This window comes from Stenella coeruleoalba (genome assembly GCF_951394435.1).
Source record: "Stenella coeruleoalba genome assembly, chromosome: 11".
NCBI classification, from domain to species: Eukaryota; Metazoa; Chordata; class Mammalia; order Artiodactyla; family Delphinidae; genus Stenella; species Stenella coeruleoalba.
The window spans coordinates 21,049,951-21,075,786 of NC_137157.1; the positions used below are offsets into that span (position 1 = coordinate 21,049,951).

General features: G+C 39.4%; 2 protein-coding genes across 5 annotated transcripts in view; both read right to left on the bottom strand.

The window, feature by feature from the left end:
* GAS2L3 (growth arrest specific 2 like 3) overlaps positions 1 to 19,385 on the bottom strand; it is a 31,623-nt gene extending 12,238 nt beyond the window's left edge. The window contains exons 1-4 of the mRNA XM_079935994.1: positions 19,298 to 19,385; positions 7,908 to 7,953; positions 2,793 to 2,961; positions 1,518 to 1,633 (exon numbers count right to left, since the gene is read on the bottom strand). Of these exons, the coding sequence (XP_079792120.1) occupies positions 1,518 to 1,633; positions 2,793 to 2,961; positions 7,908 to 7,931 (309 nt within the window). The 5' untranslated portion in view covers positions 7,932 to 7,953; positions 19,298 to 19,385. The remainder of the gene's footprint in view (positions 1 to 1,517; positions 1,634 to 2,792; positions 2,962 to 7,907; positions 7,954 to 19,297) is intronic.
* A 4,968-nt stretch (positions 19,386 to 24,353) lies between these two features.
* Positions 24,354 to 25,836, bottom strand: part of NR1H4 (nuclear receptor subfamily 1 group H member 4) — a 119,948-nt gene continuing 118,465 nt past the window's right edge. For all 4 annotated transcript variants that reach the window (XM_079937171.1, XM_079937172.1, XM_079937173.1 and 1 more), the window contains one exon: positions 24,354 to 25,820. In XM_079937171.1, coding sequence (XP_079793297.1) covers positions 25,582 to 25,820 — 239 coding nt within the window. In that variant the 3' untranslated portion in view covers positions 24,354 to 25,581. The remainder of the gene's footprint in view (positions 25,821 to 25,836) is intronic.

The following is a 25,836-nucleotide window of genomic DNA, read 5'->3' on the forward strand; positions in this document are numbered from 1 at the left end:
TTCAGTACTTGTGGCACATGGGCTCAGTAGTTGTGGCTTGCGGGCTCTAGAGCGCAGGCTCAGTAGTTGTGGCACACAGGCTTAGTTGCTCTGCGGCATGTGGGATCTTCCCGGACCAGGGCTCAAACCTGCGTCCCCTGCACTGGGGCAGGCACATTCTTAACAACTGCACCACCAGGGAAGCCCGGCTGAGGGGTTTTTAGTTTTGTTTCAAATTTTTACTTGAATAAGAAATTCACGCATATGATTTTTTTTAAATGCAATGGGCACAGTAGAGTATAAGTCTTTCTCCTACCACTACCCCTCAGTTCCTTTCTCTCCTTGGAGAGAACCACACTATTACCAGTTCCTTATGTTTCCTTCCTGTTGCTATTATTTTCTAGGATTACAATAACCTTGTGAGTTTTTCTAGTTGTATATAGGAAAAAAAAATCAACACAGCCAAATACAAAGATGGTTAGTATCAATTGAAATCTTCTTATCCACATTTCAGTAAGACATCTCCATACACAAGTATATCCGTACCTACAGAATGCTACGTAAACAGGCTATTCTGCAATCTGATTTGTGTATGTGTGCATGCACACTTAATGATAGGTTGCAGGCATCTTTTGAGGTAAAAAAAAACACAAAAATTAAAATACTCATTTCTAATGAATAGATAATATTCTACTCTGTTCAGGTACCATAATTAATTTTAAACAACTTCTCTACTGATGAGCATTTAGGTTGTTCTTAATTTTTTTTGCACAGTCGTTTTTGTGAATTTGTGGTTATTTTCTTAGAATAAATTCCTGGAATTAGAATTATGTTACGTATCAAAGGATGTGCTTTATTTTCAATGTGATATATGTTACCCATTGTCTCCCAAGAAAGATGGTACTACTTTATATTTCCACCAGCACTATGTTAATATCTAGAATACACATTCACAGACACCAGATCCCATGAGTGAAAATAACCATATTTGATGAAAAGAGAGGAAACCTTATCTACCTCAAATCCCAACTTCAGGGTCAACGGTAGAAAAGTATCTAAAAAAAGTATTATTCATTCAGCCAATATTTATGAATTTACCATGAAGACAATATATAAAGAATAAAAAGATGATGATAATAGCTCTTAACTGTGTGCCAGGAACCATCACAACCTCTTTTTTCACTTAACTCTCACAGGAATCCTATAAGGAAGGTACTATTATTGTTCTCAAGAAGAACTAGCTATTTAGATATTTACTATGCACCAGGCATTATCTATATAAGCTAACCACTATCTATATATTATCTCATTTAATGTTGCTGAATCCTCGAAAATATATCCTACAAGGTAAAGGTTAATATCTCCATTTTACAAGTGAGAATATTTTTTCAGATGCTCAAAAAGATTAAGTAAATTATCCAAGATTTTACATATAGTTGCGTTGGAAGTTTACAACCTTGTAGAGATGATAAGAAATGTACATAAGCAAATCAATATGTACCAAGGTATTAAATCACTACTGTCAAACATTTTCTTACCACTGGTTCTTCAGAGTTGCATGTTTTCACCGTGTTTTGAAGAACATCAATCAGTTGGCATAACAGTACTCCATTATCAAGTTCTTCCAATAACCTTTCTGCCTTAACTTCAATACCTAAAAACATATTTCAAAGCTAAGAGCCTTCTAGAAACAGTAAATTCAAACAATATGGTTAAAGTTCAATTAAATGTAATCGGATTATAGCTGAAACACTAGGCAAATATTAGATCAGACTCCGAGCATTCACTCTTAGAAGGTACAGTTAAAACGGCAGATAATATCAAATTAAGAGAAAGTCAACTGAAACAAAAATATCTGTGGTGTAGAAGCACAGGAAAAATAAATGACATCTACTTTATTTCACTGAAAAACACCAAAGTGTCTTATATTTCAAGATCCACTATTAAGGTTAAGTTTTGATTCACTGCACATTACAACTGCTTGCACAAGAAAGATTCTCTATAAGTAAGATGGTCTTTGTTGCAATTTAAAAATTAAAGATAACAATGTAACAAGCACTCAGAAAATACCAACTTTTCACCTCTAAAATCCCTTATTTGGAAGCATTATTACATAATAAACTTTTAAGAAATTATCCAAATCTTCAAACTGATATAAGAGTGAGTGTTTAGTGCGTTTTTAATTCTCTTCAAAGACCATAGATGAGCTTTATACGTATATATTCCTCCTCACGAAAACCTTACAATGCTACATGAAATTCTGTTATTTAAAAGAGAATTTTTTTCTAGGGAGAAAGTTCAGAGCACTCATGTCCCTCTAACTGAGTAAAGAAATATGATGCCATGCATTCTCCAAGCTGACATTTCCTCCTAGGTTTCATATACCTCTGCCCCTACAAGCCTCAGAAACAGGAATCATTTTAACGACAGCATATATTCCACCCAGAATCTCATGCCTTACACAAGTTTAAGGAGAAAAAAGAAATCAATAAAATACAGACTCCCAAATTAGACCTATTCACTTAAAATTTTTTTTAACATTAACAATTAAAATGTTGATTATTCACAGCTCTTACTACTGACCTCTTCCATGAAGCCTCAAACTTGCTTACTATTCAAGCCCCGAGAGTCAGGGTGAATCAGAATATCTTCCCAACCAGAATGTAAGCTTGGTGAGAAAAAGGACATCAAATATTTCCTTCACTAGAGGATCCCCAGCCTCTGGAACTATCATTCCTTGACAAAGAGTAAGATTCTCAATAAACATTTACTGAATAAGAGATTACAGTTTTGAGCATCTTTGCAAGCCTTACCTAATAAACCAGAGAGCCAGATCGACAGATCTTCCTGCATGGGCAACAGGGTAGCTTCGTGCCTCACAGCTATCCACTCATCATACTGACAAACGTCAGCCAAACCTGGCCCATGTCTGGGGGTCAGAGGACTCCGTGGACTTAGAGGCAGGTCTTCTCCAAACCACACCTAGAGAAAACACCAACCAACTGAATGGACGCAACCCTGTTAAAAGTCAGCATGCCTAACATTTATATTTAAATAATGAATTACAGACCATATTTAATATACAGAGCTGCAGCAGCTCACAGAAAGTTAATAAACTAGAAGCAAACTATTAGCCTGGATACTTGAGACACTTTCCGTATTCAATTCTGTGATAAATGTAAGTGAATCCGTAATTAATGAATGGGTTCTACCATCAAACTGAGGGGATGAAAGTCAACAAATATTTTTTTTCTTTCACTTCTTAGCTGCGTAAGTTTAACAAGTTACTTGACCAGAGTATCAGCATCTTGGCTGTAAAATGAATTAATAATACCTGCCTTATAAGCTACATCTTTGTAGAATCTAGCATTGGGCCTAACAATATTTGTTGAATAATGGATAAATGAATGAATGCACAGTTGGCATTTTATAAACTTTAAATCATAATAACAGTGTTATCTAAAAATAATTCTAAATAATGTGGTCTGTCACTTGATTTTGCATGGCCCACAAGCTAAGAATGGTTTTTACATTTTAAAATGGTAGTTATGTAAGTACCTACATAATAGCTTTGATTCTGCCTACTTACTCACTAAGCTAAAAATGTTTACTACCTGGTCAATCCCTGGTTTAGAATAAAAACTGACAGAAATATGCTATCAAACCAACACTTGCAAAATTTTGAAATACAACTAGATATACTTTTAATATAAGATTAGTTAGAGAAAAGACTGTGTCAAATCTCAACTCAGGAAGGGGTATCAGAGCCCAAGTGAAGTGATAAAGGGGTCCTCACAGGAGGGCAGCTTGAAATGGAGAGTCAGAGCTTGAGTGAGGTGACAGGGCATCCACGCATGGCAACGGCCCTGTGCAGCATCAGACCCTGAGCAGGATAAAGAGGGTGTCCACTGGGGACAACGGGGGAACATCCCAGTGCAGGGTGTCAGAGCCCAACTGAGCTGAGAAGGGCATCAGCTCAGGGAGGGGTGGCAGCAACAAAGAGACACGGGTTACATACACGGGGATTTATCAAATGGGAGCCAGGTTTCTCACTGCCAAAGAAAAGAGGTACAACTGTGGACTGAGAAAACTAGAATGAACCCCATGGTGTTGGAATCGAGTAAGTTTTACCAGAAAGCAAAGAAGCGCTCAAAGAATGATAGGGACATGCAAAAGGACACAGAAGTCAGCTTGAAGGGACTTCTGCTGGCTAAATCGAGAAGAATTTGAGCATCAAAATAATGATATAAGTGGATTATAACACACTGAATAAAATGGACAACTCTGAGTTCACATAGATATAAATAAATGAATAAACTGGAATTTTGATGAGAAATGAGATTTCCATATACTTTCAAAGTACTTCCCCAGAAATACCTACTACAAAGAGAAAAAAAGTAATTTCACAGTAGAGAAACTCATCAGGCAGCAACTTAACCCAGGCAGCAACTTAACCGAGTGACACAGGTGAACATGATCAACAACGGGCTAAATCAAAATCATATGCACCTGACAGGATAGGAGACAACACATCCCTCTGTAATAGTCCTGCCAAGATGCATAACCTGAATCTAATCATGAGAAAACATCAGGCAAATCTAAATTGAGGGACATTCTACAAAATAATTGGTCTGTAATACTCAAAAGTGTCAAGGTCATTAAAGAAAGCAAATACTAATAAAGACTGAGGGGCACGACAACTAAACGCAACAGGTGATTCTGAACTGGACATTATTGGGACAACTGACAAATAGTTGAATGTGGTCTGAGTATTACATAGTAGTTCTGTACCAACGCTAATATCCTGATTCTGATGATTTCATTGTGGCTGTATAGGAGGGAGTCCTTGCACGCGATAAATGCACTAAAGTAACAGAGGTAACGGGACATTAGATTTGCAACCTACTCTCAAATGGTTCAGCAAACAAATATCTCTGCTCTACACTTAACAACCACTTTGCAAGTTTGTGATTGCTTTAAAATAAAATTTTAAAAAGTTTTTTAAAAAGAGGCATAAGTATAGGTAATACCAAGTGAATCTAGTTCTGTCTTGATTTTTCAATGCAGATAATTTCCCCCCCTTCAATATATTAAACTTACTGAGGTTTATTTGAGGCAAGTGTTACTATACCAAATCAAAAGCCATAACAACACCATTGTTAACCCAGACAAACATAGAGGGAAAAAAAAAGAGCTGCTTCCAATCTCCTATGATGAGAAATAAACACGTTCTTTAAAAATCTCACAGGCAAAGGAAGACAATGAATATATACCACACGAGGCAAGCAGGAGTAGCAAAACTTAATAAAAATACCCAAATACTAAGAGAAACATTGTTATTCGAGGGGCATTATTTCAGAAACTGAGGGTAGAGATTTGGGGAATGAACTCCTAAATACATGAGGATCCCATAACGTTTTTGGAAAAAAACAAGATGTTATTTCCCCAAATTCTCTTAGAATTACTTCAAAGGGAGTATAGCAAAGATATAATATCTAAATCTTCCCTTCATAAGAATGTCTTGCTTCTGTAATCCCAGGACTCAGTATAAGACCTACCTCATGATAGGCAGTCAAAAATATTAGTTGAATACTTGAGGAACAGATACTAGCAAATGACTCTTTGTACCATCAAAATCAAGATGCATCTTACAATAAATGGTATTTTACAGTCAACAGAATGTTATTTGTCCTTTAACCATTTGGCTGAGCTGACAAAAGGCAGAGAAGATGCAAATGTTTGTCAAGGAAACATGTACATTATCTAGGAACGTGGTTTTGAAAATATCATGTATGAAAATGGAGAAGCTAAAATTAACAAAAGTCATTCTAAGTTCTTGCCACATTAGGGAGAAGAGTACTTGGATTTTCCTATTATTACAAGCAGAAAACCTGGGCTAGTCAGTAGCATATTAATGTTGTTAAAAGCTAGATGTTAAGAACAAAACCTGCATGTATAAAGATTGTTCTCCATCATGCTGAAAGCTGTCACATTGCAGAGATTCCTAACCATAGGCAGTCTACAGAAGAACTTGAATCAGTATATAAACTTAACTTACATTTAGACAAAAATTTAGGTCTACGTACAAATGGGCCTTTTCTCAGAGAGAGAGAGTTCATAGTTTCTGTTAGATTCTGGAAAGGGTCTGTGACCCAAAAGAGATTAGGAACTATCTAGTTCATTGATTTTTAGACTGTAAGTTTATTTACTAATCAGAATCAGGGACATAAAAAAGGGGCAAGGAAGACCTTCATGGATTAAATGAATAAGAAACCAGCTATCTACTGGGTGTCTCCTCTCTGCAAGGCACTTATGAAAAACGAAGCCTAATTAGCAAAGAGATGAAAATCCGAGGAAGTTCTCACATTCACCAGGGAGAGAAGCAAAAACTTCTGTGAGGGATGTCAAGGGTACTCCTGGAGAAGAATCAATAGGGACAGATCTGTGGAATCTAGGTCAGAGACGGGTTCGTGGAACTATAAGACAACACTATGAAAAAAAATCACCAATTTAAGAAAGTATTAATGGCCATTAGGAGAGAAATGAGAAAAACATGGTCAATGTGGCAATGATAAAAAGCACTTTATAAGGAATAGAGAAAATATAATCAACATGAAACTGATGACATTTCTGAGACTTGGATAAAAAGAGATGAATAGAAGTAATCAGATAAAAAGTGGTTTTGAGAAATAAGGAGTTCTGAGCATACTCAATGTGGATTAGAGAAGACCCCAAAGGGGAAGAGTAAGACCTTTTGGGAGACTGCCATGGACTCCCAAGTCCCCAAAGGAAAACAGTACAAAAGAACTCTTTATTAGTAGAGTAGGAGGATATAGCTGCACAGCGTAGGAGGGAGAAAGCAGCATCCCATTCAGAATTGTTCTTAACCATTTTATAAGTAAGTTATCTTCTCTAGGCTATCACACACTGCTATCTTGATAAGCCTTCTTTCTTAATTAAAAAAAAAAAACTTTCACGACACAGTTATAATCTCCAGCTTTACATCCGGATAATTTCGTTGTACCAATGATACAACCAAAGTTCTGAAGTGCCTACTAGGTAACAACACATTCCAGGAGGCACTTGGCTCATGTTATCTCATTGATTCCTCACAACTACCCTGAAAAATACACGCTGTTATCCTCACCTCAGAGGCAAGGGAGCGGGGACTCAGAGAGGTAAAATAACTTGCCAGGATCTCACAAGCAGAGTGGCAGAACAAAAATCAGACACAAAATCGGACTGACTCTAAAATTCTCACTTTCAAAGGCAAATTTTATTATCAGCTGCTTACATCTTCCTAGGTAGACCTTCAAGGTGATTTTTATCTTTAAGTTAAAATTCAGTCATGTTCTATTTATGCCAAAAGAAAGAAAACTTTTAAAGAATCTAAGAATAAATACCAACTCTGGAAATCATTCAAATGTAAGATCATTCTGGTTTGTCTTATTACCTCCATCTTGCTTCCCCTCACCAAAAAACTAACCAAAAAAACCACTCTAAATTTTAAGTTTTAATGACACATTATTTACAGGCATTACAGGGCACATGTATAATTATCTAAAATTAAGAATTTATATTTGTTTTCACTGAAAGCTCTTTTAACTACAAACATATACTAAATTGTAATGAGAAGAAAATCACAAACTATTCCAATTCTTTTCCCAGAGTAGTACAAATACGATGAACCCACCAATCCTAAGATATTTTTGATTCTTACAAATATGCAGTATAAATGAAAGCTTAATATTAAAGTCTTTTCAGAACTGGAAAGTGAAAATATAGTATTCCTGTTATTAAATTTGATGCTTAAAAAAACAGTAAAATAGAAAATTTTTGTGATAATTTTAGTTTTTTTCTAACTATTGTAATCTTATTATATTAGTCTCATTAACTTAAATATATATTTTCCCAAGAAAACCACTTACTTGAATTGCAGGCAGCATGGTCATCTATGCTGAAATGATACTGCTGCTATGAAAATAAAACAAAACATTAATATGCAGACAATGGTTGCTTTCCTACTCCCCCAAACCCTCAAATTACAAGGAATCTGCTTTATTCTCCTATCTGACTGAAAACCTAATACTTTTCTATTTGGAATAATTTGACCATAGGAGAAGGCAATCATACTCCTCGTTTCTTACTTCATAAAAGTACTCCTCATTTGAAAGAGGAAAATCTGAAACACACTTTAATATGTAGTTTCTGGCACTAATATCAAAGTAATTCTTGAAGCATCTGACTAGTAAAATAAAACTAACAATAAAACTTAGCTTACCTTAAAACTGCCCCAGAATTTTCCCCTGTAAACACACTGTAAATATAATGTAAATACAAATATCACAACAACTGATACTGAAAGTCAAGTATCTCCCATCTGATCTTTACAAAGAGATAAGTTCATCCAAACTTTGTATAAATTCTCAAGTTTAACCATAAGCTTCTTCCACCAGGTGACAAGGTAATAAAGAAAAATATCAATTTTAACTATGAAACAATACTCAATGCCTTTCCTTAATAATTTTCCATAAGTTATTTTCTCCATGAGGTGCTAAAGACCAAAAAAAAAAAAGCAATTTGAACTCTAAAGGACCATTCTTGAAACATACAAGAAAAAAACCCACAACTTTAAGTTAGATTAATACAATTCTTTAATGTATTTTCAGAAAGAAAGTGAAGAGTTTGAAAACACTCAGAATAACAGACTATATAAAACCTAGGATTTTATACTGCTTATAGCAGCATAACATACTAGTCTATTTTTTATTGTAAACCACCATTAAAATATTCTAAGAAAAAATAGAAAATGGCTTATAAGGCTATCAATTTCCAAGGAAAAGTTACTTTCTCCCCTAAGTTATACCAAACATACCTCAGATGTGTAGATGTGCCAACTACACATCCCACTTTCCTCTCAGGAACATTTCTTCCAGTACCAAAGCTGAACTGGAGCTAAACCTAACTGAAAAGTCTGATGTTACACATCACATTGTCTCTGCAAGAAGGCAAAGGACAGCAGAATGTCCTTGATGTCATTTTTCCTTCTCTCTACCCTAGCAAAAGGCCAAAGTACAATTGGGCATTACTAATGAGTTTGTTATGCTTCCCACGAGCTAACTCAGTGGGGAATACGTTTTCCTTTAGCATAAATAATCCTTTGTCCCCAACAAAGATCCACAGTAAGAAGCTTCCGAGACCATTTTTTAAAAAATACAGCAAAGAAGCTGCTCCCATTAAAATAAGGAGTCCCACATAATCAGACAAGAGCTTGAACAGCTGGAACTGCCAACCCCAAACAAAAGAAGGCCTGAATTATAAGGCGTGTGCAAATCAAGAACAGTGACACAGTCACAAAGAAGCTATCACAAGAATGTTTAGTAGTTGCAGTTTTTATGGAAAATTCAAAATTAGTTTTATGAAAGAAATGAAGAATTTGTGCACAACCTTCAATCACTGAACTTTAGCAGAGTCTAATATATATATATATATATATATATATATATATATATATATATATCTTCCCCCACATCATTCTTATGAAATAGAAAGAACTACTTTAAAGATAACAAAATTAACCATCTGGATTACCTTTAAAAAGAAGTTATTTAATAAATGGTACTCAGATAAGTTATAATATATCTTCATATGTGAAAAACTATCAGGTACACAAAGATATGCTTTTATTGGAAAACTTTTATAAACTGATGAGACTGTATCAGTGAATCATCATTAACTCCTGAGTATTTACTGTGCTCCAGATCCTAAGAGCCAGTTATTCATACTTTCTAGTCATTCACTATTCTCTTTCCAAATCATTTTTGTCTCATTCTTGTCTACCGTTAGCCCAGTCCCCAATCTGCATCACAATCCCAATTCTTGCTTCTTACTCAGTTTATTACCTGCTTTCCTCTTATCTATCTTTCCCTAAAAGTCTCAGACTCTACATTTTTTTTCCCCACATAAACCAATTATACCGAATCAGCAACTCTTCATTTCTGGATCTGCACCTTGATTAACAATTTATTGGCTTTTTTTGGTTTCTGTTTTCGTCTGTCTTTTTGGAGAAGACTACTTTAATTCTGTGCCGTCTTGAGGAAGTCTTTTCCCTCGGATTTGGGCAAAAAAAAAAAAGAGCTCTCAAATGACCAAGTCCAAACTATTCGCTAACCCTGCCTTAACAAGACAAACAGCTTATGCAGAGATCACGAGTGAATACTATACTTAATTTTTTAAATCTGGAGAAAATGTGAGAAGCACAGAGTGCACTTATCCACCTGAAACTTAAACAGAATTTGGGCCTGGCCCACTTAGAAACAGTTTCAGCCATGAGGTCCTCAAGATTATTTATGGTAAGGCGGTAAGGCTCTTCATACCAGTTTGACTTCAGATCATGATAGGAAAAAAATGCCAGCCCGTGGAGCTGCTCCTTTGTTCCACAGCTGTAGGCTCTGAAACTGAGTATGTTTTAATTCCTCACTCACATTACAAAATGTGGTGGGGAGAGCACAAGGTGGTATGTCTCAATCCTGGTACAAATTGGGGGCCGACTTGGAAAAGAATGGCAAAAAAGCAAAGAAATAAAGTAAGTTTCCTTAGAAAAATAGTAACATTAACTGCCACTGCAACACATATACATTCGGCACCAGCCGACAGATTACTGCCAAGACACATAAGCTGCAGGGATGCGGTAAATGCCCAAGCTGGCGCAGTGGTTACTGCTGAGGAGGAGACGGAGATGAGATTAGGACGGAATGCACAGAGGCCTTTCAACTGTACCGGTAAGATTTCAGTTCAAGATAAGCAGTGAGAACACAGGTATTATTATACTGGTCTGTACGCCCTTCTGTGTGTCAAAAAAAACATTTCATCATTTTTAATGTTTCATTTAGAAAAATAGTTAAAGAAGATATCCTGATTTGTTCAGGGGAATAAAAAACAACTTTCTCAGCTTTAAAATTCTGAGTTAAATATTTCCTAAGTGCCTAGAAGAAAAAATAGAAATGCTGTATCCATACCAAACATATTTCATATTTTTTAATGTATACTAAAATAAATCACCATAAAGGCACCACCGGGGTAGTAGAAAGTAGCAGACCCATCTGCTAAATGGGGTACCACCACCTCTCGTGTATGCTTGTTGTAAAGATTAAATAAGGTGATACAAATAAAGTACCTGATATATAGCTAGCACTTAACAAATGCCTTGTTATGATGATACTATGATAGGACATAATTATAGTTCATTTAACATAATTCATCAAATTAAAAAGAGGTAAGAAAACAAAGCTAATATGAGAAATCATTAAGTGTAATTTGGAAAGCTAATACGAGAAATCATTAAGTGTAATTTGGAAAGCTAATACGAGAAATCATGAAGTGTAATTTGGAAAGCTTCTTTTACTAACATAAAAATAAATACGGTTGTAAGTGAACATAAAAACTTTAATACCAACATCCATACTCAAATACGAATGTGTAACATAGAAGTCTCTTGCTAGAATAAGGCTTAAGGATTGTGTCACACATAGGCCCTTTGCTCCATTCAGGCTGTCTCCTCACCGTCCACTCTATTGGTTTCACTCATTTCTGTGGCTCTATCACTGTTCAAGCTATACGTTTGTCCAAGCAGTGTCCACTCCTTCATTTATTAAACAATCATTTATTCACACCCTTTATTAAACTGGGCACCGCAGGCAACAGACGCAGTGATGAACATAACAGACGTGATGCTCTCATGGAGCTACTACATTCCTTTGTGTATGTAGTGAATACACAAGGTTAAATCATGGTAATTGTTTTGAAAGAAAAAACAGAGAGAGAGACAGCAGGGGCCTACTTTAAGACTTTGATAGAGTGATTTAGAAATGGTTTTGCTGGAGGAAAAACATGAACTTGAAGAATGGTGGCAATTAGCCAGGGAGAGAGACAGGGAAGAGTTCTATGCATAGAGAATAATTTTTGCAAAGACTCTGTACAGAAGGGGAGAGAGTTTGGCGCATTCCGAGAACTGAAAGAAGCCAGTATGGCTGAAGCGTGGAGCACGTGCGGCTTAGGATAGGGTTGGAAAGTCAGGCAGTAGCCCCACCACGTGACGCCATACTGAGGAAAGTAGATTTTATTCTAATTGCAGTGGGAAGTCATGGAAGAGCTTTAACCAAGGGAGAGATATAATGTATTTCATAGTTTAACAGAGCTCCCTGAGGGGGAGAGAGAAACATGGGAGTGAAATACTGATGGGTTTAACAGAGAAAGGGGGAAGAAAACAGAAGGAGAGGTGGGTAGAGATGTGGGGGAAAGAATTAGTGGAAACATTGAGAGAAGGAGAAGCATAGAGGGGTAGAAACAGTGAGAGCAAAGGAAACTGAGCACACAGAAAGTGAGTTGGAGAGCAGCCCGGAAGGGGAAAAGGAGGGGATCCACTGCAGCAGTTCAGTGACCAGTGATGGTGCCTGGGCAGGGATGCTGACAAAGTATCCACCGGAGAAAAGTGGATGGGTCTGACATCTATTTTGGAGTTAGAATCAAGACTTGATAATGGTTAGAGATGGAGGGTGAAGGCGAGGGAGGTAAGGGCAGAGTGAAGCGTGAGGAACAACTCTTGGGTTTCTGGCTTAAGCAGCTGAGCAAATGGATAGTTGCAGCGTTTGCAGCGATGAAGATGATGGGAGTCTGAACAGACTGAAGCGGGGAACCCAGCAGAGACAGGGCAAAAGTGCTATGTTTTGGTCATGTCTAATTTGAGAAGGCTTCAAAGACATTCAAGCGGAAATGTCAGGTTGGCAGTTGGAAATACTAATCTAGAGCTAAGAAGAAAGTTCAGGAGATAGAAATTGCCAGCAATCCTTGGGGGATAAAACCACTGGAAAGAATGAGATCATGCGAGAAAGAAATGGAGAAAGCAGTGACAAGGATCTAGGAACAAGTCCTGGAAAAAACCAACATTTAGACACGAGAGAAAGAGTCAGCAAAGGAGATAGAGTCCTTACCTCGACTAATCCAGGTTTACAACTCTTCTGATTTACCTCCTCCCAGGAGCCCTTCCTGATTGGCCTGAATTAATTCTGCCTATATCTGTAGCTCTTGAATTCACATGGCATTTCTCCCAACTACCTGTCCTTACAGTGCTTTATACTATTTTTTCGTTGTTTCTGCACATTGCTTGACCAAGTATATTTTAAGTTCCTGGATTGCTGTCGGAAGTAGTGTTGAGAGAAGTATTCAAGCTGAAAGTTTAGGAAACACTTCTGGTGGGAGATATGTGAACATCTCTAGGAAAAAACAGGTAGGTGAAATGTGACAGCAAAGCTTGGAAATAGCCATACAGCAGACACATGTCTGACAGGAGACTTTTTTTGGGTATTATTTATTATTTTTCACTTTTATTTATTATGTGACCCAATAAATAATTTTGCCTCTCACCAAACATGTCCAAGGTGAAATATGTGAAGTGGTTACTAGTCAAGGTACCAGCAGGTTAAGTGAGCTGCCTGATATACCAGAGGAATCACTATGAAAAAAATGACTAAAACTGGTGTATTTGGCAGAGGGTCCAAATGAACGGGACAGAACAGCTGTGCCAGTGCACAAGGACTCCGGGAGCGATGTGCTACTCAGGAATTCATGGGGTTGCCCTACTGGACAGGCACATTTTTATTACGGCTTTAAATTAATTCCATTGTGGTAGACCACATAATGGTCCCCAAAGATGTCTATGTACTAAACCCCAAAACCTGTGAATATACTGCCTTCGTGGGCAAAATGGATCTTGACGATTGAGTAAATTAAGGGCCTAAGGAGATGCGAGATTATCCTGGTGAGCCCAATGTAATCACCAGAGTCCTTATAAGAGGGATGCAGAAAGGTCACAGCCAGAGAAGGGGATGTGCCAAGAGAAGCAGAGAGAGAGAAAGAGATGTCATGACACAAGAGGCAGAGAAAGAGAGAGGCTGGAGCTGTTACGCTGCCGGCTTGGAGAGGAAGCAGCCAGGAAACGCAGGTGCCTGCTAGAGGCTGGAAAAGGGGAAGAAAAGAGCTACCCCCCCACCCCCAACCCTTAAAATGGATGCAGCCCTACTAACGTCTTTTTCTTTTTTTTAGCTCATTTCAGAATTTTGACCTCCCAACTGTAAAATACATTTATGTTGTTTTAAACGACCAAGTTTGTGGTTATTTGTTCTAGCAGTAATAGGAAACTAATACACATCTTAAGCAAAGAAAGGAAGATATTCCCAAAGGGTCAAGACATTTGACCTAGAGAAAGCGATACGTATCCAAACGTGGTTAGAAGACATAGCAAGGCCAATGCATTGAAGCAACAAGTAAAGGGCACCAGCTGTATATAGTACACTTAAAAAAAAAAAAGATGCAAAATTTACAGGTAAAAGCCATTGTGAGTGCTGTGTGTGTGCTATCGTCATCAACAATGGCCCTGCCTTTGTACATCTGAGATCATTCATTTAAATATTTACAAAGGCTCCTAGCGTTTACTGTCTCAGGGAACAGCACCCACACTCACCAAGTTCCAGGTCATGCGGACTCCTTCCTCTCTCACAGCTCCGCCCCAGGCTCCAACCCTACCTCAGCCAGAACAATCAGTGGCCATATCTCGTTGTTTCTACCTTTACATTTTCTCTTCAATACCCAAGGCCACTCCTTTAGTTCAAGCCACCACCATCCTTTTCCAGGTTTACTGAAACAGCCTCCAACCAGTCGCCCTCTCTCTACCCTTTCATGCCTCCAACCTGTTCCTGTACTGCAGCCAGAGTGAGCCTTCACAAACTCCCATCTCAGGACGTTACTACTTCCCTGCTTAAAACCCTTAATGGGGGCTTCCCTGGTGGCGCAGTGGTTAAGAATCCGCCTGCCAATGCAGGGAACACAGGTTCAAGCCCTGGTCCGGGAAGATCCCACATGCCACGGAGCAACTAAGCCCGTGTGCCACAACTGCTGAGCCTGCACTCTAGAGGCTGTGAGCCACAACTACTGAAGCCCGCGTGCCTAGAGCCCGTGCTCCACAACAAGAGAAACCACCACAATGAGAAGCCCACGCACCCCAAAGAAGAGTAGCCCTGCTCATCGCAACTAGAGAAAGCCTGCGTACAGCAACGAAGACCCAACGCAGCCAGAAATAATAAACAAATAAAAACCCTTAATGGCTCTCCACTGCCTTCAGGATAAAGCCTAAAGTCCTTAAGGAAGCCATCAAAGCCTTATAGGATCCCCTCGGCCACCTCTGACCCTTACACTCCAGCCATGTTGAACTTCTTTTGGCCCGTGGAGCACGCTGCTCTCTCATCTCTGTGATCCATCTACATGGAACGCTCTCCTTCCTCCCCTCTTTCAGACTCACTCCTACCTACCCTTCAGATTCAACTGCTCTAAAAAGCCTCCGTGAACCTCCTCCCCTGTTTAAGTTGTATAGCAATATAGGCTTCTATTTTGCTGTACTCTATACTTAAAAAAAAATAAGATTCGTAAGGGGGTAACCTTCTCCATCTCTTCCACTTGTATGTAGAACTCAGTGCTAAATTTAGCCCTGGAATTATTCCTAAACAATAAGTGTTGTATTTATTACTAAAGGAAATATGAAACAATAATGAAATAAATCTGTGGTATATTCCTTTAAGGTAAAGGTAGCTTCCAAAGCAGATGAAGATTTTTTAAGAGGAAGAAATAAGATTCTTACTACGTAATAAAACATCACATGTTATCTGCAAAATATAAAGGCTCTTCATTTGTTGGGAGTCTTTACTTTTTTATTTGAAAATTTCCTTTTGCAATGTTTGGCAGAGATCCAACCTGAAGAATTTAATTTTGTATTAGATAGAATTATTAGTTTGTCATAAAATTTTGTGGGATACAAAAATTATTTTAAAAACTTAAAATCCATTTGCCTTTATATATGATAGACTAAAAGACTCTGGAAAACATACATATACAGTAACAAAGAAATGTAAAAGCAACATTAAAAAAAGAATAAGAGCTGTAAGTACTGATATGAAAAGATGTCTATTATATGTCATGCAGCCAAAAGCAATCTGCAGTACAGTTTTTAAGTATGTTACCAGGATCACAGTGTTTTCTAAACTGTGTGTGTGTGTGTGTGTGTGTATGTGTATGTGTGTGTGTGTGTGTGTGTGTGTGTGAGAGAGAAAAAGAAAAACTCTTGAACAAAGTTAAATAATTTTTTTCAAGAGCCAATTTTTGTGTGTGTATGTGTGGTACGCGGGCCTCTCACTGTTGTGGCCTCTCCCGTTGTGGAGCACAGGCTCCGGACGCGCAGGCTCAGCGGCCATGGCTCACGAGCCCAGCCGCTCCGCGGCATGTGGGATCTTCCCAGACTGGGGCACGAACCCGTGTCCCCTGCATCGGCAGGCGGACTCTCAACCACTGCGCCACCAGGGAAGCCCCAAGAGCCAATTTTATTTTGGGGATCAAAAATATTAACAAGTCATCCATCAAGGGAAAACAAAAGTCATAATGTTTAAAATTCCATATAAAGTGAGTCCTTCACCATAGCTTATACTTTCTTACAAAAAAGTTAATGTTTTGTGAGAGTCGGCAGAAGTCTCTATCAGCACTTCAGCAATATCTAACATATGACTGATGGTTTTAATACTGTAAATCCCCATGACACTTTCAGCAGCAAAAACAAAACTGCATTTAATGTCTCTGCTACATTTCGTACATTCTAGGTCTTTGTACATTAGTAATTCACTTATGAAATACATGGCAACATTCTGTTAAAACCACCTACTCTGTAACAACATAATAACATGATAAAACTTTATGAGTTTTTAGAAGGAGAAACACTAAAGAGATACAATTATAATTATTGCCTGCATCGTATAAACATTACTTCTTAGGCATTTCTCTATGGCAGTTACATTTCAACTAAAATAGGGAAATTCAAAATGAGACAACAGACTGACAGACTCAAGTTTCCTAGTCTCTCAAATTCTATGTACACTGCATGGTTCATTAAGGATGTAAAGGTATATCTGATATCAAAGTATAGGAAGCAACGAATAATAGGAAGAAAGTAAAACACACATACATAGACATACATACACAGCCATGTTACTGTAAGAAAGCAAAACATAACAGTACACATTAATCTTAATCCCTTACTTTCCTCATCAACAGCCAGATTGAAAAAACTTATTGAAATAACTGAACTTTCATTCTTATCTCCAAACTTAAATTGAGATTGACAGGAAAGAAAAAAAAGTGCTGCTTAGTAAAAAGTACAGTAAATGAGCAAAAACTAAATGGGAAAATATAAATTAGGAAACATTACTTCTGAACTGACCAATCATCCAAACATCACTGGACTCATTTAGTTTTTTAGTATATTAGCAGGTATACTGTTGACATTATTCCCTTATCACACACTTTGATTTACCATCACAAGTTACTTCTCACTATTTTTTAATGAAGTATTCAAAATAAACTGATACCCACAGCAGAAATGAAGCTGGGCCATACAAACAACTCTGCAGAGAAGTTGCTTATAGCTGGGAATATAAATGCAAGAGTAGTGTGATTAAAAAAAAAAAAAGAGGCTGGACACTGGAGACAGTTTAGACTGGATTCTGGGTGGACCTTAGTAGCTTAATTTCTTTCTCTGAGCTTCAGTTTAATCTATGACATGGAGAAAACACCAAGGAGACTGCAGGATTATTAAGAGGTTTAACAATAATATAAGTAAAGCACCTACAACAGTACCTGACACATTCTAGGTAATAATGCGTTATAAGCAGTAGTGAGTGTTTAGTATGTGCCAGAAATAATTTTAAGTGCTTTACATGGACTAACTTAATCAACGAATGACAGCTACCATGACCTCTGGCACTGCCTTCACCTTCTGCTCCTCTCTGCCTGCCCTTTGGGGATAGCTTGAAACTTTTAATCCAAATTAAACAGCATAGAAATAATACAAGCTATGTGTCAGGCACCGTACTATGGATTATTTCACTTGATCTTCACAACAACCTTCACATCAATAAGGTAGGAACTATTTATTATTAACCTTCGTTTGCACAGTATGAAACTTAGACTTAGAAAGATTAAGTAACTTGCCTAAGGTCACACATAGTAAAGTGTGATTTCAGAGCCCCCATGTTTAGAAACTCTGCTACATTAAAAGAAATATTACTTATAATTCATTAATATAAAAATAGCAGAGACACTCACTATTCAAAATCTGTGGGTTTTTAATGAGTTTTTGAAAGAGATGAGTCAGACAGGTAACATGTATCAGGATTCTACACCAGATGACTATCACCAGTTTCCACTTTTTCATTCAAATCCATTCCAATCTCCTCCCAAAGGGAATCTGAGGTGGTGAGACTTCCAATTCCTAATTATTTAAGTCCCAAGTGAGGTAATCAGACAGCAGTTCACAAACTGCTTATCTTCTGAGAGAGTAGGTATGCGCACTCTCCACACAAATGAAGCAAAACCCAAACTCTGACCTAGACAGGGCCTGCAAAAAAAAAAAAATCTCTTCACTTAATAACGACTCAACTTCACCAGACGTACCACAAAGCACTCTAAATCCATAAGACTCAATCCCGTGGTTCGAAAAGTTAGGAACCAGGAATGACTGCATGGTCAAGCATCCCTCCAAAACTTTCCTCCTACTTCCAAGGCAATCTACAAACCTCCCCGTAACGCAGCCTTTCAAACCGAGACGTGTGGGTGGGGAAAGCATCGAACAGAGCCTCCAGTTATTCGGCGACATGGGCCTTGCAACGACTGGAGGGAACAAATAGGGAAGAAACTGTAAACTCTGCCAGAGTGCAAAATGACTATGTGTCGTTCTCCTTCCAACGTCAGTGACTTCATCACTTCTTGCTGAGGGAGGCACTAAGGAATCAAGCGACCCTATATGTGCTGGGTGCTTGGAAATGAAGGTGCCCCTGGAGAGCCTAAACTAGCTTCAGGCTCTCATCCCTCCTTGGAGTCTAAAGCAGAGCGGCAGCGGGTCGCTACCTCTCCCCTAACTAGCACACCCACACCTGCCGTCCCCCGCCCCAGCACACCTGTGGCCCCTCGCACCGCACCCGGGTGGGCATGGGAAGGCAGGCATAACTTCACCTTGACGGCCCCGGGGACCAATCAGAGCACAGGACTCCCGCAGCGGGCCAATCGGACAGCGTCTTGGATCCCGTAGCTAGGGGCCCCAACCGAACCACCGCTTTCCCCTGCGCGGAGCGCTGGGGGCTCCTCGAGCGCAAGCTGAGGCGCGGCAGCCCCGAGAAGGCAAGTAAGAGTTCGCGAGGAAAGAGAAGGCAAACAGGGAAGTACTCACCCGCCCAGGCGCAGGAGGGTCACTGCTCCCTGTGGGGCGACATTTCGCTCAATCTGTGCCTGGCCGGCACGCCCCTGCCCAACCGCCGCCGCAGCCGCCGCCTCTGCCTCGAGCTTCGCAGCGGTTCGCCGCCGCCTGTTTCGAAGGAACCAATCAGAAGACGGAGAGGGGGCTTGGCTGGAGGCCCCGCCCCCAAGCCGCCGGGGAGCAGGAGACCCGCGGGCCTCTGAGTCGAGGGGCGCCTCGCCTTCCTCCGCCTGGCGTCTCACAACTCTGGGGGGCTAAGCTCCTCTTCTCACAGAAAATGGCTTGGTCACAGAGTACCTCCTCTCATCTGGCCCCTCAGCGACAGCAACAAACCCTTTTTGTCCCGATTAGCAGGAGAGGTGAATCAACTTCTCCAAGCATCCCGGAATAGTGCGCGGTAGAGTTGCTCTGAGTTTTATCCTGTTCTGTTAAGAGCCCCTCCCAATTCTAAATCCACCCGCGATCTGGCTGTACTGAGGGCGCTAGGTTTCCGGATACAAACTGTCACCCTGCAGGAATGGGAGTCCTGTGAGGGGTGTGGGGAGAGGGATGGAGAGAAATCCTGTAGCTGCAGGCCACAACTGAAAGCGGAAAGAGGATGTTGGCTTTTCCTTGAGGAAACACCGGAGCAGGGTCTGGGGGAGGGGAGGAGAAGGAGTAACCTCAACGCAATGAGAGCTGCGTACTAGCTCCCAGAGTTGAAGTACGGAGACTGGTCTTGAATGTAGCAAGAGGTAGGTCCGTGATCACTAATTGTGGCTTATTATGGGGGCAAAATCGGTGCCGAAAGCCTGGAAGGCCAGGCCTTTCCCCTCTTCTTAGTTTTATTTTGTCACATCATGTTGCCTTTCTGGGCCTCAGTTTCCCATCTGTAAAGAGTGGAATTGCCTGGAATGATGTTCCCCAGCATTTATTCCTTCATTCACCTATCAAAAACAATGAGGAGGTACTGTTGCTTGCTGAAGAGACAAAAGTGAAAACGACAGCCCCTGCCTTCAAGTGCCCAGCAGCGTGGTAATGACTCAGTGGAAACCAGTGGAAGTCTGCGAAAAGATGGAACACCTAACAATCTTGTAGGGTGATGGTCAGAGGTTTGAAAGGGCTTGAATTTTGAAGGACGAATAAGGATCTGTCAAGAGAGAGGATAATTTAGAGTAAGGAGTGCTTTCTAGGCAGAGAGAAAAACAAGCTTCCAGGGATGTGAGAGCAGTTGTTCTGGGAATAGTAGTTCTGAATGATTAAAGTTTGGGGATTCGGAGGTAGATCAGGCTGGAGGAGTAGGCACAGATGAAAACCCTCATAGGTACTAAGGAATGTAGATCCTTTCTTGCAGGCAATTGTGATTGATTTGTGTTTCAGGAAAAGAAAAAAATTCATTTTTGAGGATTTTTGAAGAAAGGAGTAAGACTGGCAGCAATTCTAAAAATTAAAAGATGATAATTACATAAACTAGCTCAGAAGGGAGCGTGAGAAAGAGGTGTCTGGAGATATTCAAGAGGCTGATTTATCTGGACTTGGTATTATGTGACAGCGATGCTGCTCTAAGGAGCACAGGGAAAACAACTGTGGGGGAAGAATAATGCATTTTGGTGTGGGGTTGTGTTCACTTTGAAATGTGAGAGGAACGTGCAGGTTGAGGTGTTCAGAAGATGGTTGGAAAGTTAGGTCTGAAGCTGGTTAAATTAGTCTGTGAAAGAGATAACAGATTTGAGAAGTCAATTCAACAAATACTGTTAAACACTTTCTCTGCACCAGACTCCATCCTAAGCACTGGGGTCCTGCTCTCACAGAGCTTACCTTCTGGGTTAAGCAAGTGAAGATGGTCATCCAAAAGTTGACATTTAAGTGGTCATTGAACCTGATGCCCAAGAGTGGTTGCTCCATTTTTTACTGATGTCTATCCCAGAACCCTTTGCTGCCCATGACTGCTATAGATTCATTTTCACAGGACCTGTTGTTCAAATCAACCTATGTTTTATAGTGTTTCTATTTAAAACTAAAGGGCAGGACTTCCCTGGTGGTGCCGTGGTTAAGAATCCGCCTGCCAATGCAGGGGACATGGGTTCAAGCCCTGGTCCGGGAAGATCCCACATGCCGCGGAGCTACTAAGCCCGCGTGCCACAACTACTGAGCCCGCACACCTAGAGCCTGTGCTCTGCAACAAGAGAAGCCACCACAATGAGAAGCTCATGCACCGCAATGAAGAGTAGCCCCCACTCGCCACAACTAGAGAAAGCCCGCATAGCAACAAAGACCCAATGCAGCCAAAAATTATTAAAAAAAAAAGAAACAAAAACTAAAGGGCAATTTTCCATACCATTTCATTTAGCCAAATTTCAAGTGGAGTTCTGGTTTTAAATTGGATTTGTTGAGCCCTAATATCAAAATATGTACACTTCTCTACAGAACCTTAAGAATAAGTAAATTGTGTCACACGGATCTTGTTTGATGAGCCAGTAGTTAACATGTCTTTTATTTTTTCTTACATACATACTATGTAACTAAACATTTGAATACCACTTATTAAAAATGGAAACTATGCTAGTTGAAGTATGTACACATTCTCATTCAAATACACACACACACCACTTAATATTTCTCTAAGACATTTGCTGAAAGTTTGGCAGCAGGGTATCTTTATGGTTGCTTTCTTTTTATTTTCATTGTCTGTTCGGTTTGTTTTGGTAACTCCTCTAAAAGATACAGGACATTGTGATGGAAAGTGAATCCGAAGTCAGGAAATCTGTGCAAATCACTTCTCTAAGCCCATCTTCCTCACATTTAACTTCCACATTTAACTTCCTGGTTAAATGTGGGGATTGGGTAAAGAGTTCCCTTCTAGATTCTTTTGATTCTTGTTGCTTTTCCCTTATGTGTGAAAAAGAGAAAAGTTCCCCTTGTTGCTCCCTCAACCTCACTTTTACATGAATTCCCAGTTAGTACCCTGCCCCCTAAGCACACTTACCTACCTTGATTTTAACACTGCAATTAGTAATTGAGGGTTTCACCTGATGAGCTGCAATCTACTTTCATGTGTACATTTTCTAATTGGTGGTTAGGTTAATAGCAATGTTTTAGATGGTCTCACTTGAAATTGACATGGTTGTAACATGCAAGGCAAGACTCATCAGTTTGCTTCCATCGGATAATAAAGTATTTTAGTTCTGACTTTCCTGAGATTGTGATTATGTGCCCGCTTTAAGAAAGCACCATGCGTGGAGATCTAAAATTTTCAAGTTATTACATTAGGGATATTTGTTCATCTGACTAAACATCTCTACCAAATACAGAAGAGTCTCTTATATAACCTTTGAATATTGAAACATGATTTTTTTTCCCCACAGCTCTTCAAGAATTCTCTATTGCTTGAAGTTTACTGTAGTTGTTGGAGAATTTTTTTTCTTTTTATTGGTTTATTAGTTGTTTTGTTCTGCATTTTGTAGTTTCTGCTGTTGTTTTTAACGCTTTGACATTATTGACTATCAGTCTAGAGATTGTGCCTTGTATGAACTGCTGTATGAAATTTTGGGACAATAGAGATCTTGATTCATTCACAAACTACTCATTCAGCAGATGAGCTGAGAGCCAACTACATTAAAAACAAGACTAAGTTCTATTATAAAGGAATGTTATTGATTTACATTAACAAATATCTGTAAGTAATTCAATGATATAAAATTGTATGATAACAACAGTTGTGATCAATACTAAAATATTATATCTATATAGTGAGTTGAATAGTGTTCCCTCCAAATTTCATGTCCACCTGGAACCTCAGAATGTGCCCTTATTTGGAAATAAGATATTTGCAGATGATTCCCTCTTCAGGTTTGTTAATTTGCTAGTATGGCTCACAGAACTCAGGAAGGCAGTTCACTTACCATTACCAGTTTATTATAAAGGTTACATCTCAGGAACAATCAAATGGAAGAGACATAGGGCATAGAGAGGGGGGCATGGAGCTTCCATGCTCTGGCACACCACCCTCCTAGTACCTCGATGTGTTCACGAACCCAGAAGCTCTCCAAATCTCATCATTTAGGGTTTTTTTTTAAAATTGGAAGTTCCATTACATAGACATGAATGATTAAATCATCGGCCGTTGCTAATTGACCTCCATCTCTGGGGTCCTCTCCCCTCTCTGGAGGTTGAGGAATGGGACTGAGAGTTCTAACCCTCTAATCACATGGTTGGTTCCTCTGGCAGCCATGTCCCATCCTGAAGCATCTAGGGGCCCACCAGGAGTCAGTTTTTTTTTTTTCTGGCCGCGCTAAGTGCCATGTGGTATCTTAGTTCCCCAACCAGGGATCAAACCCATGGGGAATTCCCAAGAGTCACCTTATTAGCATAAACTCAGGTGTGGTTGAAAGGGTCTTGTTATGAATAATGAAAGATGCTCCTATTGCTCAGGAAATGCCAAGCGTTTTAGAAGCTCTCTGTCAGAAACTGGGGACAAAGACCAAATATATATTTCTCATTATATCACAATTCATTTTCCACATAAGAAGCATTATTACTTGCTATTATAAGGTCTTAACCACTTGCATAAATCCAGACCTAGAGGATTAACTCCTAACTCTGTCTACAGTGCCCCCTTAGTTCCCACTCATTTCCCACCACCTTCCCCACAGATGCCTTATGATCTGGAAACCCCAAAATACACTCAATTCCCCAAACTGGACCTACTCCCTCAGGCATTCAGAAATTTACTTCTCTGTCTTAAATGTCCTTTCCTTACCCCCCTCTTCCCTGGTGGGTCTGCAATTTCCCATTTGCTCTTCATTCATCAGCTAAATCCCTTTAGTTGGTGGGTACTGAGATCTTCATTTTGCAGTGGTGAAACTGGGGCTTACAACGGTACTGTGCACCCTCCCTCTCTGGCCCAGGTTACTTGTGGTCTTTTAACATCTGCACAACTCCCTTTTCTCCCTTCTTTTGCTCCTGCCACCCCTTTCACCTTGAATCCCCTCCCCTCCCACCCTGACCCATGGAGTCCTGACTATCCTTCCAAGCCCAGGGGAAATGCCACCTCCTCCTTGAGGTTTTCCCAGGTGAGCCCACAGCGCTTTGCTCTTTGTAAGACCCTCCAGGCAGTTACTGTGTCTTAATCGTCTTTGTATCTCCTATGGAGATTAGCAACAATATCTTACCTAGTGGGGACTCAAGTCTTTTTTGTTGTAGCAAATGGAATCCAACTAATGTTAGCCCCAACTCACTCCATTTTCTACTGACTAGCCATTTTTAGGACTTCAGGGTTGCCCTAATATTTTAATACGAAAACCTCTTTGCTTGCTAAGCAAGCTCCGTTTTGGCTGATTTCAGGAGAAAGGGACATATAAGCCCATTACTTATAGGTGTTTTATTGTATTCACCAAAGGAAAATGGGGAGAAGAATGCAACAGTATAACAATGAAGGAAGGAAATGAACTAATTCCTGCCTTGGGGGAAGTATACAACAGCTGTGCACCCTGCTGAAGGAGTGTTTTCCAAAAACAAAACAAACAAACGAAAAATGATTAATTATATGCACTAAAGCCAATAGTGAGCACTTTTTAAGAGACTAAATGGAATGTCCCATCACTGGAGTTATCTGCTGCCTCAAGACCCTAACTAAGGAAGAGATTGCTTGAGGGAATGTTTCATGTGACAATAATTAACTTTTCTGTATGCTATTCTCTTTGAACTTCAAAGAATATGAAATGATCAGGGGGCTATGGAAAATGAATGAATATTCACCAGGGCTTCCAGGGATGAGAAAAGCACAATTTATGTCCTAAGAGTTTACCTTTTTGGAAATTACCCCCTCAGATTCGATAGGATGCTATTCATCATTTAAAGAAATAAGTTGTATATTTTTCAAATTTTGTTCCCAAAGAAAAGCCTGTTGCCATTATGTTCAGTTTATTGCCCAAATTGAACACAGCCTTTTAATAAAATATATGCAGTAAGGTAAGATGAAGAGCAAAATGAGATTTTCCCTATTTCAACAGATAGACTTGAAGTAATGATTAATTTAATTAGGCAAACAGGGCATACCAATTTGAGTGAAAGGTTCCCTGAAGCCTTGTAGAATACAATGTAGAGAAAGTATTTCAACCTAGCCCCACATTTACAATTGTGGAGGTTATATAACTACCACATAAATATTGATGAGAATTCTTGCATAAAACCAGGTACAAATGAAATAAAGGAAAGTTATATATAGAATTTATATTATGAGGAAAATGAAGAGCTAGACCCTGCCCCTGCAATGCCCATCACTGCACATCCCAGATTTCACAGAGAAGCGGGGTAAACTTGTGGTCATTCACTCTCCATGACATAAGCATCTCTGCGTGGTGATGGTTGAATGTCCGCAACTCAGTCAGGCGACCCAGAAGACAGGCAAAATGTTGAGGATTTTCAGGCTGATGAATCTTACACAACTTTTGTAGCACATCAAGCAGTGGTTCCTGAAGCTTCTCTACTGCCTCTCTGTCCTTTATGTATTGTCTGTCTGTTTAGAAGTTTAA